The sequence below is a fragment of the Tinamus guttatus genome, unplaced genomic scaffold (assembly GCF_059628265.1).
Source record: "Tinamus guttatus ecotype Peru unplaced genomic scaffold, ASM5962826v1 Tinamus_guttatus_pri_ptg000150l, whole genome shotgun sequence".
NCBI classification, from domain to species: Eukaryota; Metazoa; Chordata; class Aves; order Tinamiformes; family Tinamidae; genus Tinamus; species Tinamus guttatus.
In genome coordinates, this window is record NW_028288684.1 from 5331813 (window position 1) to 5346107 (window position 14295).

Consider the following 14295-nt stretch of genomic DNA (forward strand, 5'->3'; position numbering starts at 1 on the left):
AAAAATCAAATAGATGTCATCTGAGGTGCATGCTAGAACTGAAATTAATAAAACAGCAAATCTTTGATTAAGTAAATGTTTTTAGTTTTGCCAGGTTTTTAAAGGTTTTTAACACTATTTTTTTTTATGTTTTTAGTCAGTCTTTTCTGACTGCTGTCAGCCACACTGCACAGTGCTATTTTTAGCATTAGGTCCCAACCTTGAAGACAAGGGCAAAAAAAAGCTATTTTAATATTGTCTAAGTGATAGGCTGAAACGTTTCAAAGCTTTGTTAGAGAAATTAGTCCTATTTCAGCAACATCTTTTGTTACATCTTTCAGATCTGTTACATCTCCTTGGATTACTGTGCAGTAATAACAGCTTTTTAAAAATATAATAGTAAAATTTAAATTACTGATACTTTTTTTCCTTTGTGTATGTAGTATGTCTTGGAAACAAACTACTAACTAATGTCGTTGTCAAGAAGCAAGCCTATCTCCATGCTGGTTCTTGTCTTTTTTTCAAAATCTGGGTGCCATATGGTTTTACAATAGGGCAAACTCATTTGAAGAGGTTTAGGCAGACTCAGAAGGAAATAAGATATCATCTTTTATATATGTGTGTATATATATATATATATGTATATAAATTTAATATACTTATGTATATATATTTTACACACTTAATATAAAATCCACAGCGCTTGTTGTAGCAATATCAAGGAACAAGGACTTGGGCGTCCAGTTCCAGTTCGGTGACTTGGCGATTATACTGAATCCTCGAAGGATGCTGAACTGTATCCGACTCAGACAATTGGTAGGGTTTGCTTTATGGGCTTCAAATTCAAAATAATTTATGTAAAATGAGAGGATTAAGAACGAACGAAAGGTAAGGATAGGTCTCTGTAGGTGACTTTTAGGTCCTATTGATGGTATTGACATTCATTCCACAGATGCACACAACTTTTTTATTATTCTCTTGAGATACACAGTGTCATCCTTAAAACAGCCTGTGTTAAAGAAGAATGCAGAAGAAGAAAAATAACTTCACACTGTGATTCTTCTTGCTGTTCCTGTTTGTTTTAGTGTCCATTTATTTAGTTTATTTAGTGTTTTAGCTGAAAAAAAGTCACTGAATCCTAAACAAAAAGTTTCATAGAGCAGCAGATAGATCTGAAGATGCATCAGTCTAGCATAACTTTGAACAGCCAGTCTCTCTCTGAAGAGTGGCTTCAGGAGAAGTTAGATTTCTGGAGTAAGTTTTCCTTACTCATTTTCATTTCAGGGTTAGCTGATTGAAGGATCATGGTCAAGATTTCACAAGAGTCATTGTTAGGACCATCTGTTGAATTTGACAAGAAACACAAACCAAAAAAAAATGCCTACAACTAAGTTAATGTTAATAGCGTGCGACTGTTTCAAATAAAAAATGAAGTTTTTTTTTTTTTTTTCAAATAAGTATATGTGCACTCATATGCTGAGAAGTAATTCTCAGAGATTTGTTGCAGTCACTGTATCTTCACATTATGCTTTTCTGGATGTTACTAATCTGAATGTAATCCAGTTAACCCTAATAGATGAAGAGATGATTCCTGCCACATGTTCCATTTAGTATTTTTCTGATCAGCATGACATTGCCTGAAATTTCAGAATAGCAATACATCTTTAATATTAATACTTGGTATTTATCATTCAAGCATAATTTAGAAAGACATCCTCAAACATCGGTTAGTCTTAAAATTATTTTTGATACTTTTTGCAAAAGTAGAACTGCCTAATTGGATCTAAAATTGATGAGACTGCAGGTATATTTAAAGCAGGTTTAAAATGTTCAAAATGGTTTGAATAGTAAAGTGTGCATTTATGTTTAAACTGATAAAACCTAAATTTAGAAATTAAAAAAAAGCAGATGATCTGTATTTGATAATGATGTTAATGTAAAATACTTATTATTCAGATTGAATACCTCATAGATAGAATTATTACAATATATTTTCTTCCACATTTAGTTCTCTTGTTCTTTACATAGGGAGACCATTTTAAAGAAGAGCCCAGGGCGACAACTGACAAAAATGAAGCAGAGAAAAAAGCGGAAAAGAAACAAAAAAATGAGAAGCAATCACACAGAAATTATGAAGAAGTTAGGTGGAGCAGCTCATCATATAATTTCAGATGACCAGGACACATCAGAAAGTGAAGACGATGACTCAGAAGAAGAAAACAGAAAATCTTCATGTACATTTAGTGAAGATGCAGGGGGTCCAATAATGTGCTGTGAAGAGGAGCCTAATGGTGATGGTGAAAGCCTAAAAGCCTCAGCCTTTTCAAGAGAAAGGTCTCCAGTTACTGGATCTGAGATGTCAACTATGTTGGACAGTGCATTGAAAAATGAATCGTCTGTAGGAAGTGGCAGTTCATTTCTATTAAATTTAAATACTGTTTCTAATGAAAACCTAAACAAATATGCATTTGATAGTCAAGATACAGACCAAGGGCAGAAAAGCATTCTAGAAAGCAAGAGCAATTTCCCAAAAATAAATGATAAATGTTTCATCCAAGAAGCAGAATGCAGCTGTGCTGATCATGGCACAGGGTTGTTAGGCCTAAAAAGCAACCTGAGTTCAGATCAACTTACATGTGAACCTGGCATGGAAGATAAGTTTTTAAGTTTGAATGGCAAAAAGAGAGAAATCTCTCAATGTTGTAATTCAGAAGTATCCAATAACATGTCCGATGATAACACAGAGGAGAAACATGCATTAAAAGGAGAGGAGAATTTCTCTAATGGCTGGGCATGTTTTCCAAATAATTTACCTATTGAGGAATTGCAGCTGGACTTTGATAAGCAAGTTTCTCTTTCTCCTTGGTCTCAGGATGACTTTGTAGGTGAACAAAGACAAGAAAAGGTGAGGAAGCTTAAACAGACTCGTAAGAACAGCTCAGCAGAGCCAAGCTGCTGTCAATCTTATGAAGAACTGGTGAAGGAAAAGGAGCCCTTGGTAACAGCAGCTGAAGAGCCTGGTCATGTGGTGAGCACTGGCGCGAGCGCCTCTCCTGCGGGTGAAATACGTGTTGATTCACTCGTGACGGTGTCCCTGGGTCCCACACACTGCCAGGTGAACACCCCAGGAAACAGTCCTGCACTAGCTACAACCGAGAGGAAAAGATGCAAAAGAATTTTCAATTTGGCACCAAAATTTAATCTACCACGACAGTTTGCTGGCAATAAAGGGGCAAGGACAGAAGTCCAGTTAAGAGACGACATTTCCTCAAAAAGCACTTTAGAAATGGCGCAAAAGAGAATTCTGAACCAAGCCAGTAGCAAGGAGCATAGTGAGAACTTTCCGTCTCAGGGATATTCTGCACTTTACAGTGGTAGTGAGGCAGCCCCCTCACCTGCCCACGATACAAGTTCTCTGTTCAGCGAAGTTTCATGTAGCCATTTGGGACAATCTGATTCTTCTCTGATGCCATGTGGTGGTGTTATTTCCCGACCAAAGGAAGAGCAAGATAGAACTCATAAGCAACCTGTGCTTGATGAAAAAGAGAGTGACAGTGAACAAGCCTCTTCAGAGATTACAACTAGCAAACCCGATATTTTGTCTTCTGATGAAGTGTTTTGTGAAAGTTCAAAAGGTTCTGATATATTGGAAACCTGTGGTGAAAATATACACAAAGCAGATGATCCTGAGCCATCGGAGGCTTCACAGGTCAAAGATAAGCAAGATGTGAACATGAAGCCTGATTTTCTCGGACTTCCCTTATCTTTAGGATTTGCTTTTCAACTTGTGCAGCTTTTTGGCTCTCCAGGCCTCCCACTGGGTAATACTCTTCTTACTAATTCAGTGTAGACACTCCTGTAATTAATCATTCATTCTAATTGCAGGTAATAGTCGGATTTATTGTAAGGAACAGCTACTTCCTTGCTAAATTTCACCCAAACTCTTCGACTTCTGTCCAAAATGTCATTGGCATTACAGCTAAGAGGGTGTCTAGTTTGGCCTCATTTTTGTGGTGTCTTTAGTAGTGATGACTTACTGACTTTCAATCCAAAGCATGAAGCTCCTGTATATATATTACATAAATACATCATGTTAAGTAAGATTTTAATGAGTTGATTACAGTATTATATACAAATATGATGCAAAGTGTTTGCTCTTACATAATTTTTATACACTTGCTTTTATTTTTCATCTTGTTAGAATAGTACCATTCCTTTATATAGTAAGGTTCTCATAGACTGTTGTGTGGCTAAATATATTGAAATCATATTCCAGAATCTAATTTAGATTGAAAATTAAACTCGCAAAAGTCATTTTCTAATACAGAATACATTACTTTAATCATGCATGGTTAAGAAGCATCAGCGGTGTGAATCCTTTCACTCCAGAGCTCCAATTGTCATGTTGTGTTTTCAGTTTAATCATTTCAATTGGGTAGTTACAAGTATTGCAATCAGGCATTAAAGGGTTTGTCTGTGGCAACTGTGATTTCCAAATTACTACAAGCTAGTGTAGCTATACATAACTGTAACCAGCAATGAGAAACGTTTGTGTGGAAATCACTGTAGTATTTTATGCTGTATGTAACTCTGCTGAAAGGTCAGAAAATGTTAAACCCTGAATCCCTTTGTTTCTTATGTGCAAAACTCTGGGGAAAAAAAAAAAAAAAAAAAAAAAAAAAGGAGCTAAACTTTCTGAATGGGTTGAACGTGTAATGTTATTAACATATGCAATTTGAACTAAGATACTGTTTCAAGAACTAAATATTATAGGTAGAACCGATAACTGAAGCTCACAAAAATGCAGAAACGTTTGTGGAAAAACTGTCTGATTTGGCCTGAAAATAGAAGAACTAGGCCAGCCCTTCAGCACATAAGTCCTAAGGTGTTCTGAAACCACGTAAGGTGTCAGAAGAATTAAGAGGGGGGAGTATAAATTATTGTTTGAATAATTATCAGTGTAATATTTAGTTGATTTATTTGCTTGTGATTCTCATAAAAGCACAGAACATATTTCAGACTGTTTCCCTGCAACAATTCTCTTTTCAGCTCCTTAAACAGTGAAGAGTTATTACAGTAAAAGCACTTTAAAACATAACTTGGTTAAAGATGTTGCAAAGCTTTCTATCGTTAAATGTTTTAAAGGTTGTAAAAGCCAATGCAATGTAAGCAACAATCTTTAATCTACAGACTGAAAGCTTTCTGTTCTTCTTGTTTTGCATAGTTACAGAGGAGATGTGGAGGAAATGAAAGTACTGTAGGAAAGCTTTTTTCTAAAAATGAAACCCAAACCAAATCTTTTTCTCTTCTCCTCCTCCTCCTCCATATTGACCTTAGATTCTATAGAAGCTAAATTCTGACTCTGCTGTTGGCTCATTTAAATATCTGCTTATTAAAAAGCAAAAACACATATTTAAGTCTGGAAAAATATATATTTTGGCTGTGAAGAGATTTGAATACTCAATTGCAAACATATTTTGTTCTGCAGAATCCTTGTTGCCAGATGATTATATAGTACCTCTTGACCGGAACATTTCAAAGATGATCTATTTGCTGTGGAAGACCTCTGTGGAGGTACGAATTTTAGGGGATTTTGGAAGGCTTCCCAATATTGTATGCGTAAAGAGGAGTCATTCAGCTTGTGAAACAAGATGATGTTCTTTGCTAGTGAATTTGCCTTGTTTTTTAAATAACTATAATAAGGAAGTGGGTATTTTATGTGCTCTTCTGAATATTGCCAGAGCCAGCCCAGGTTGGGTAGGACTGAGATTTTAAAAGATGATCTTCAGAAATGTATATGACCTAATTCAGGGAGATAAAAATCCCTTTCTTCCTGGTACTCGTGTCCTGTCCCAGCCCATGTTCGTTAAATGGAACCTACCACCATTTGCCATATTTTGATTTTCTCCAGTCACCCAAGAAAATGCCATCCTCTGCTGGTGGTAGCTCGCTTCTGGGACTTGATTCTGCTCGTCTAGTTACTGCTGCTTAGAGATTACTTATTTTGCTACTTTTCCTGTGCTGTTGCTTTGCGAAGGTGCCTGATGATTGCTTATTTATTTTAGGAGTGCTGTACTATCCAGTAATGAAAAACCTGTAACTACATGAAAATAGTAATTGTATAATAGAACACGAATCTTGTTCTGTCCCTAAAATAACAAAACCTCTTGTTGTCACATGTTTTCTTTGGACTGTTTTTATCTATTTTAGGAGAAACAGAAAACAAGTGGATTGCAGAGTGGAAGTAGCTTGGCTGGTGAGTGTATTTTGTGATACAGAAAACTGTACCATATATTTGTTGTTCTGAAGAGAAAATAGTTAATGCTGAAGAGTCTTGTAAGTTTTTCACTGCAAATGAGTGATAGTAGTCCTATTTGGGCAAATGCAGGAGCTTATACTAAATGATACGTGGTTACATAGACTGTACACCTAGTATGGCAGAATTGCAGTTGCTGTGAAACACTATTGAATTTTCTGTTTTTTTTGTTGTTGTTGTTGTTTTTTCTATATATCAAATTGATCAAATATTTAGCTCAGTCTTACCTAATTCCATATCAGGATGGCATTTAACAAAAGAAAAAAAAGAAAGTGGCATCCTTTATACTTTATCCCTCTGAGAAGTTGAGCATCTTAATTAAACTTAACAGTTGCTGAAGATGGTCAGCAGAGCAAGAGATCAGTCTCTAAGGAGGCAAAGAAGGCTGAGGTCTGTGAGGAGCTCAGGAGTTCTGCCTGTGTGAGTTCCTGCAGTGTGTAGATTGTGGGATAATGTTACTGTTTGTCTTGCTCCATGATTTCTGTGCTAGTTTGATATAATTTGAGTGATTACAAATACCCACTAGTTGTTCTCTGGAAACAGATGTGATTTCATGCCTGAAATAGGAAGAGAGATATGAGGCTCTTTATTAAGAGAAAAGGAGGCTCTTTATTTGAAGAGAGCTGCTTGAAGGCTGAGAGGAAGAAGAGAAGTAGGGATATCCATGTATAAAACTGTCAGAGAGAGCTGAAAATAAATTAGTTCATTTCTTAGGCCATTTAAGATGCAAAATCAATAGCATTCTGGTAAAACAAAGGCTTGTTGGCTTGTTCTAGAAATCTTCTGTTCTGACATGATAGAAATGAAACTATATCAGATGATTTCAGATGTCTTTGGCTGCAGTTTGTAATGGTTTTTTTTTTTTTTTTAGATGATACTATTGGTGTTGAACATCTAAAAAAAAATTGTCAAGAGAATCAAGGCTCTTCTGAAACCCTTCCAGAAATAGAGCTGTTTCAAGGACTTATAGAAGAGAACGTCATGACTCGTACTAGGACTTGCTGCCTGGATGCTGTATCTCATCATTCGTGATTGGGCGTCTTAAATAGCAAATTCTACACAAAGGAAAAGGTAATAAATCATACCTTTGAGTATGTTCCATTCTTGCATTATATTTGACCAAACATCTTTAGGCCACTGGTTGTTACTGCTTCTAAGATGGATCTAATATCACCCAGCTTGCTTTTTCTTCAGATTAGGGTTGAGGCCTACTCCCCACCTCTCTCCCTACCACCAGACTGGGGAAGAGGGGAGGCAGCATTTTATTATCACAGCCATATGATTTTTTCCCCTCAGTATCTAAAAACCTTCCTGGAAAAGTCAAAGCAGTGCTCTAGGACACTAAGCGCTAGCCTTTATTCCCGGTTTGGTTGCTGGGGTGCTCTGGGCTGAGTCACATCACCTCAGTACCATCTTCCTCATTGGTTGACTGTGGAGAGTAACACTGACTACGTTACCAGTTCTCATTATGAAGATCACTATGAAAACGATAAAACAGTATTTTACCACGGTACAAGAACCTCATGCATGAGCTTCTGCTGCTTGTATTAGAAAGTCAGCAGCAGGATGTTGCAATGGGAATCTGTTTCTGTAAGTGTAGTTTTCATAACTGTGCTTTTCTTTACCTTGTCACTGTGTGTGACAAAGTGCTCTACTGAGTAATACGAAGTTCCCTAACATGCTCGTTCTCTCCTTGCTCATTTTTGCACCCTCTGGTCTGTTGCGCCGGATTTGCGTGCGAGCGGAGCTCGGCTCCGTGGCTCCCTTCTCCCTTCAGCCCTTCTGGCTGGCACAAAGAGGGTACACTTGAGGTTGCTAACCTGACAGGGAGCAAGCGGATAGTTTTTCTGCTGGGCTGTAAAATCAGATGAGTTCATGTAAGGTCCAACTAGTGCCAAGACTGGGAGAAGGGAGCAGGCAGGAGTGCGCTGCTGAAAACAGGGAGGGGAAGAAAGTGTAGGATTTATTGGGAAATGATGACTGATCTTCTCCATCAGGTCAGCTCATACCATGGAATCATCCCTTCAGGTGTGAGACTGCTTTCATGCATATTAGGATGTCAGAAGCACAAATGTAGGTGGAAAATATATCTTGGAGTTTTCAAGAGGCGGTTTCAATAGTGCCACTGGTTTTGAAGGATAGGGTCATCTTTCCTCACCATAAAATCATTATTTTATGCATGTTGGTTAAATCAAACTTACCAAGAATGGTGTCCCAGAGTGGCTGTAAAGCTATTCAGGTGAATGAGTATAAATGTAGTTATGAATTAAATTTCAAGCAAAGCCAGAAATTAAAAAGAAAAAAAAGAGAGAGAGAGAAGAGAGAGAGACACAACTGATACATTCCTACTCAAAGCTTTTTAAACCACAGGAAATAAATGAGGCTAATGTGCTATCATTCCAATCAGTTTAGGATTGAGAACAAACTATTACTGGCCAAATGCAACTTAATCTGTTAGCCAGATGATCATGCTCCTGTATTGAAATTGTGCAAGGGTGCTTCTATGCCAGTGAGAACGTGAACAGTTTTCTTGTTTCTTTGTGAAAACACACACAGATGAGGGTTAATCTCAATCTGCTGAGAGCTCTTTGTTGCAGCTCTGGCAGCACATCGGTATTTGTTCTGGAGATTGAGCAAGAGATAGCGATTTTGAAAAATTCTGAGGAGTGAAAACAGTATTAGTTCAGTGACAGAGGTTCTCCTGCAACCAGGACCCTGCTGTGTTTGATACTGCACAAATACAGAACAAGAAGCAAAAAAAATGCTTGCAGTTTAAGGGGTTTTGTGGCAGCAGGAACAAACCATGCCAGCATTTGAGGTGCAGCAGCCGTTTTGCAATAACTTTGTGCAAGACCCTTCCCTTTGCAGCAAACCTGGTAGATCCTATTCCTGTTGTTCCCCCTTGGATGCAGAGCTGTTACAGCTGTGAAGAAAATCAGCTCCCTGAGCCCATGCAGAACCAACCCACTAAGGCATCTAACATGTTTTTAGTCTGCCTGTCAAGCTGAAGAAAAGCGTCCTAGAGCCACGCAACCACTAGGACACAGGAAAAGAAGCAGGAACATGTAGTTGGGACATGCAGAAGAGAAAGCATGTTGTAGGAATGACATGTTAGCACATCAAGCTTTAGGTTCACCAGAGATTTTAGCCAGTATAAGCTGAAGCTGATGGCAGAAGCAGCAGTCTTCTATCTTCACCAGTAATTCCTTCTGCTGTGTTGCCCTCTCTTGCACTATTACAAGTATTGGCCAAGAGAATGCCATTTGGGAACTGATCTTAGTTTAAATAAATATTTTGTGTTAGTAAAAACTAATTATTTTGAAAGCTGAAACAACCAAAGAACTCAAAGCGTGAAACTGCTAGTTGGGAAAGGGCTGTGTGTCAGGGGACAGAAGGTACCTCTGAACGGTCCCTGCACGCAGCCACACACAGCGGAGCAGGGCAGAGAGCTCCGCGCGCGAGCAAGGGCCCTGCTCAGGCCCCTGCCAGAGCTTCAGGTGTTCCTGGGGCCCCTGAGGGGGGGTTTGCCGAGCACATTCAGCAGCCCAAAATGACTCATTTGAAAATGAGTGCGAGAGACTGGCAACTATGTCAAATCAGAGACCGGAGCTGTCACCGATAGTGAATGAGAGGCGATAGGAAGCGTGAAATCAAACCCCAGAAAATTATCGTGCTTAAAACTTCCAGTTTATATTTGATGCAGAAGATAGAGACAACTGTGTCGACGCAAAAGCAAGGGTGCCCTGCAAACTGAGCAGGAAAGGAGTCTGACCGCGTTCCCAGATAGGGATAAAAGGTGAGGGGAGAAACTTAAACATTGAGGCTGGATTTGTGGCACCTCTCCTGCTCTAATGCAGAAGTAGGAATCTTTAAAAAAGAAAAGAAAAAAAAAAAAAGACTAATACTAAAACTTGCTTTTGCTTCTCAGTTCCTAAGATGAAACATTTCTTAAGAATGGACAAAAAAGACATTTTTCTCTGCAATTTCTACTCACAAATCCATTTCTCCATGTTAGATTCTTATGTTTGTATTTGTAGCTTGAAGCAATTACTAAAAAAAGATACCAGTTAAGCATATCTGATTTACACATGTTATTAAGTAATGAATCATTAGGTATTTCCTTAAGTGTGTTCAGGGTGAATTGTGATTCTGGAGGAAAAAAAAAAAAAAAAGGGGGAAGAAACAAATCTGCAGATCTCCTGCCTCACTGATTCATTCTTCTGTGTTTTGGCTAGCATTAAAATATAATCTAAATATGCAGGAAACTAAATCTGTCTTGAAAATTGCTACAAGAAATATTTCTTGGTCAAACCACTTTCAGATACTATTTTCATACAATAATAATAAAAATCTAGCAATCGGAGTTAACCACTAAACAAAAGTTCTCCAGAAAAACTCACTTGTCTTTTACAGTGCTTACGAGTAGATCCTGGCCTAAAGTATAGTTAACAGAGGGAATAAGAGTTGCACAGAACAGTCTCTGTAGGGTTTTCAGGAAAAGGTAGAGATCAGGTTGTGCTGTTGCCTTACACAGAATTCCATAATGTGGAGACATCTGAAGCCCTAGGGGGATATGACAAAGAAAATAAAACATATTAAAAAATTCAGGTGTAGCTATGCTATGGTAGTGTTGGTTGAATAGCTGTAAGTAGCTAATGCATGTGACTGGAAAACTGTGTGTGTATATATATATATATATATACACACAAGTTTTCTTCTTTTCTATTTTCCTTGCTTCTTTTACCTTTCCTACCTATTACACTGTCTGCTTTCTCGTCATTCTTTTTCCCTTTTTAAACAAGGTACCAATAGTTGAGTATGAAAAAGAAACATACTTGTCCTTCTCCCCCATCCCCAACTATCAAAGACAGGAAGACTCTTTTTAGTGTGAGATGGATTTGCAGCCAATAAAATTTTTCTGTAATTTGCACTATTGTCATGTTTAAGCAGACTCTCTCTCTCTCCCCCTTTCTTTTAATTATTATTATTTTTATTACAGAAATGTCTCAGTTTGATTCTGCCATGGAAGGACCTCAGTTTACAATCAAGTATTTTAAATGCAAGGAAAAAACAGGAAGAACATAATTGGTGTAGATATTTGGTATAAATCTCTGGTTTGTTTCCTCCCTGCCTCCACTCTACCTATGAAATAAAAAAAAAATCAAAACTGAGATAACTTTCATGTGGTGCAGGGCCCCTTTCTGAAGCCCTCTGGAGCGATGCCTTTTTCTGGACATCCTTACGTATGATAAAAAGGAACGGAAATTGGAGACCAATAAACAGAAAGGAGGAGGCGTCTGCGCAAGATGTGAACTTGAGGCCTTTGTATTTGAGTCCTTTGGACTGGGATATCTCTCCATGAAGTAGGAAGTTGGGGCTTCCTGGTAACGATGCCCTCCTGCAGGGAATGGTGCCTGTGCTGCTGCTGTTCATTAGGTGGCTTTTCCAACTGCTGCTTGCACTTACCCTTCATCCTGCTTCCATTACTCATAATTATATCCCAGTCTCTTCACAAGGTCAAGTGGAAGAAGACTTCAAGAGTCTCTCTTTTCATCTGTGGAAGAAGACTTCATCATCTCTCCTTTCATGTGCAGCTGCACAAATTGCCTTGTTTTTTTTTTCTGAATCTATGCTCAATGTTTCCCTTGGAGCGCACTGCTTTGTGCGCTATAGAAATACAGAGAAATTTTCCCTGCGGAGCTGACCCAGACATACTGGAGGAAAGGTGCTTAGGAGCTCAAGATCCGTCACTCCCAGAATCAGCGATTTGATGTTTCTGCTAGTGATATTCCTTTTGCCCTTTTTTTTTTTTTTTTTACTTAACATCCATGTCATTTGAGGAAAATTTTAAATTAATCTAAAAACAGTTGCTTCCTTAATGTTTTTCCTTTGAAGATTAAATGTGGTTTAGCCCTCAACTAGAATAACAATCCTACTGGTAGTAATTCTGTTACTCAATAAGTTATCCCAATAGCACTAGTAGAACATTGATTTCACCGGGAAGAAAGGAAGATCGATAAATAGTAAGATTAAAAACTAAAATCTGGCTCTTGCAAATGCCTCTGCAGGTATCAAAGAAAAGCAGGAAACATTGCATTATATGTAGTGAGCTAAATCACATGGTGGTGAACTTGATCCCGTATTTTTCAGACTGAATTTCACATTTTCTTTCAAGGGCATGTTGAGATGCGTCTGTGTTCTTTGCTCAACGGAGGTCGTAGGCAGGACTCGGCATCTCTGCCAGCTGCCATTTCTATGGGAAGCACAAAATTGCTCTCCTGCAGGTGTTGCTGTGGCTCTGATTCCCAAATGTTTTGTGCATTTATCGTTAACCTGGTGCTCTGGTGTCCGGCTCCTCTGCCAGGCCGAGGCCGAGCGCTCCGGGTCGAGCGGGTTGTTGAGCCCGAAGGGGCCGACCCGTTACCTGCATGCGGCCATGAGCACAGCCCTAGGAGAGGGGAGGAAGCGGGAAGGCAGCGGGTACCGGGTGATGGTCCCCATGGAGAGGGGCCAGCGGGGACGGCTTCGGGAAGACGGAGGGGTGACAAACAACAGCTGTGTTAAAGAGGAAAAACTTCCTGGAAAAGGAAGTCCTACAGGTGAGACGGGAAATTGATAGATCCGTCCTTTCATCTATTCCACTCCATTCTCTAAGAGGGAAAATGTAAGGGGTAAGGGACACAGGAAAGAAAAAAATCATAAAGTCTCATAATTGGAAAGAGAAATCCTTGTCTATTACGAAGGAAACCGTCATGCAAGGCTGGAAAATTCCCCATTGTGCGCAGAGATGACAAGGCAAATATCTTGCCTCTGGTGAGGAGGATGGGAGAAGATGGATGAAGAGAAGCAATGAAGTTTAAATTTCATGTACTTTTCAAAAATAATGCTTCCCACTTTTGCAGGTTTCAGATCCAGAATGTTTATCCTGTACCGTTTTCCAACTCATTCGCTTCCTTTCTTATCTTTTCCCTGTGCCTTTTCATCATGCAGCAGCTGAGGAACCTGACTCAAGCCTTGCTAAAGCCTTGCTGTGCTGTGGTCCAAAGGGCTGATTAAGTATTATGTTTACATAATATTAAATATTATGTTTACATAGAAGCACTTTAGCAGATATCTGCATTTCTAAATTAATGTTACATTGAATTTGCACTTTCATTTTTCAAGTGTATGTCTTTTTTTCCTTTCCTTAGATTATAATACACCACTCTTCCACTAATATTAACATTAAAGAAAATGTTATGGGGAGACATGTAATTCTTGCTGGTCATACCCTCAGTTTCATACTTTCCTGAAGTACTATGTGCAATAGAAAAGTTGGTTTGATTTCAAGAAATTGTCATTCAAACACTAATATTTTCTTTCTGCCTTTATTCATTTGGAAAGATTTGTGAATGCATAATGTTTTCTGTTACTGAATACCAAACTTCCAGAATGCTTAAAATAAAAATAATTTTCAAAATCTCAAAGTATTCCTGTGTCGAAAAAGCAAGGTGGGAGGACGTCTATTTCTTGTCTTTTAGTATTTCAGCTAAATGAATGTGGCCCTGCACTAGAGACGAGTCATAACCAGGACGTGGATGATATTTCATACGCCTTTGAGAGGTGGGGTGATACTACACCGCCACCTTCTTGGAAACCCTCTAATTTCTTTCTTTTGCTTCTGTGGTGGCAAGTCAGCTCTTCCAAATGCAAAATGAATCTAGTTGAACTTGCCATTGTGCCTCCCATGTTCAGGCATCTGGGGAAGGGGATCCTGATGCCACCAGCTTCATGCCGGGGCTCCCCATGGCGTGGAGATAGGCTCCATGAGGAGGTTTTCTTTGCCTGGTCTCCCCAAAATGACCTGTGCATGTTTTGCTGTCAATAGCTCCTCTGAAGAGACTTGGGCTGCTCTCCCTTACGGAACTTGTAGTTACCGCACACATGCCCCAACCTGAACTCGTGGAAGTGCAGCCTTTCAGCCCTCGCCTTTGCAGAGCTGGGGGAATTTGGAGGTTAAT

General features: G+C 38.9%; 1 protein-coding gene across 2 annotated transcripts in view; it reads left to right on the forward strand.

Moving 5' to 3' along the window:
• Positions 1–10763, forward strand: part of LOC104578737 (NEDD4 binding protein 2 like 2) — a 31709-nt gene extending 20946 nt beyond the window's left edge. The window contains exons 6-10 of one of the 2 annotated variants that reach the window (XM_088522214.1): positions 2008–3800; positions 5468–5553; positions 6190–6235; positions 7167–7366; positions 10709–10763. In XM_088522214.1, the coding sequence (XP_088378340.1) occupies positions 2008–3800; positions 5468–5553; positions 6190–6235; positions 7167–7327 (2086 nt within the window). In that variant the 3' untranslated portion in view covers positions 7328–7366; positions 10709–10763. Of the gene's footprint in view, positions 1–2007; positions 3801–5467; positions 5554–6189; positions 6236–7166; positions 7367–10708 lie in introns of those variants that run through there. The other variant, XM_010226303.2, reaches the window with a different exon arrangement.
• Positions 10764–14295: the final 3532 nt, after the last annotated feature.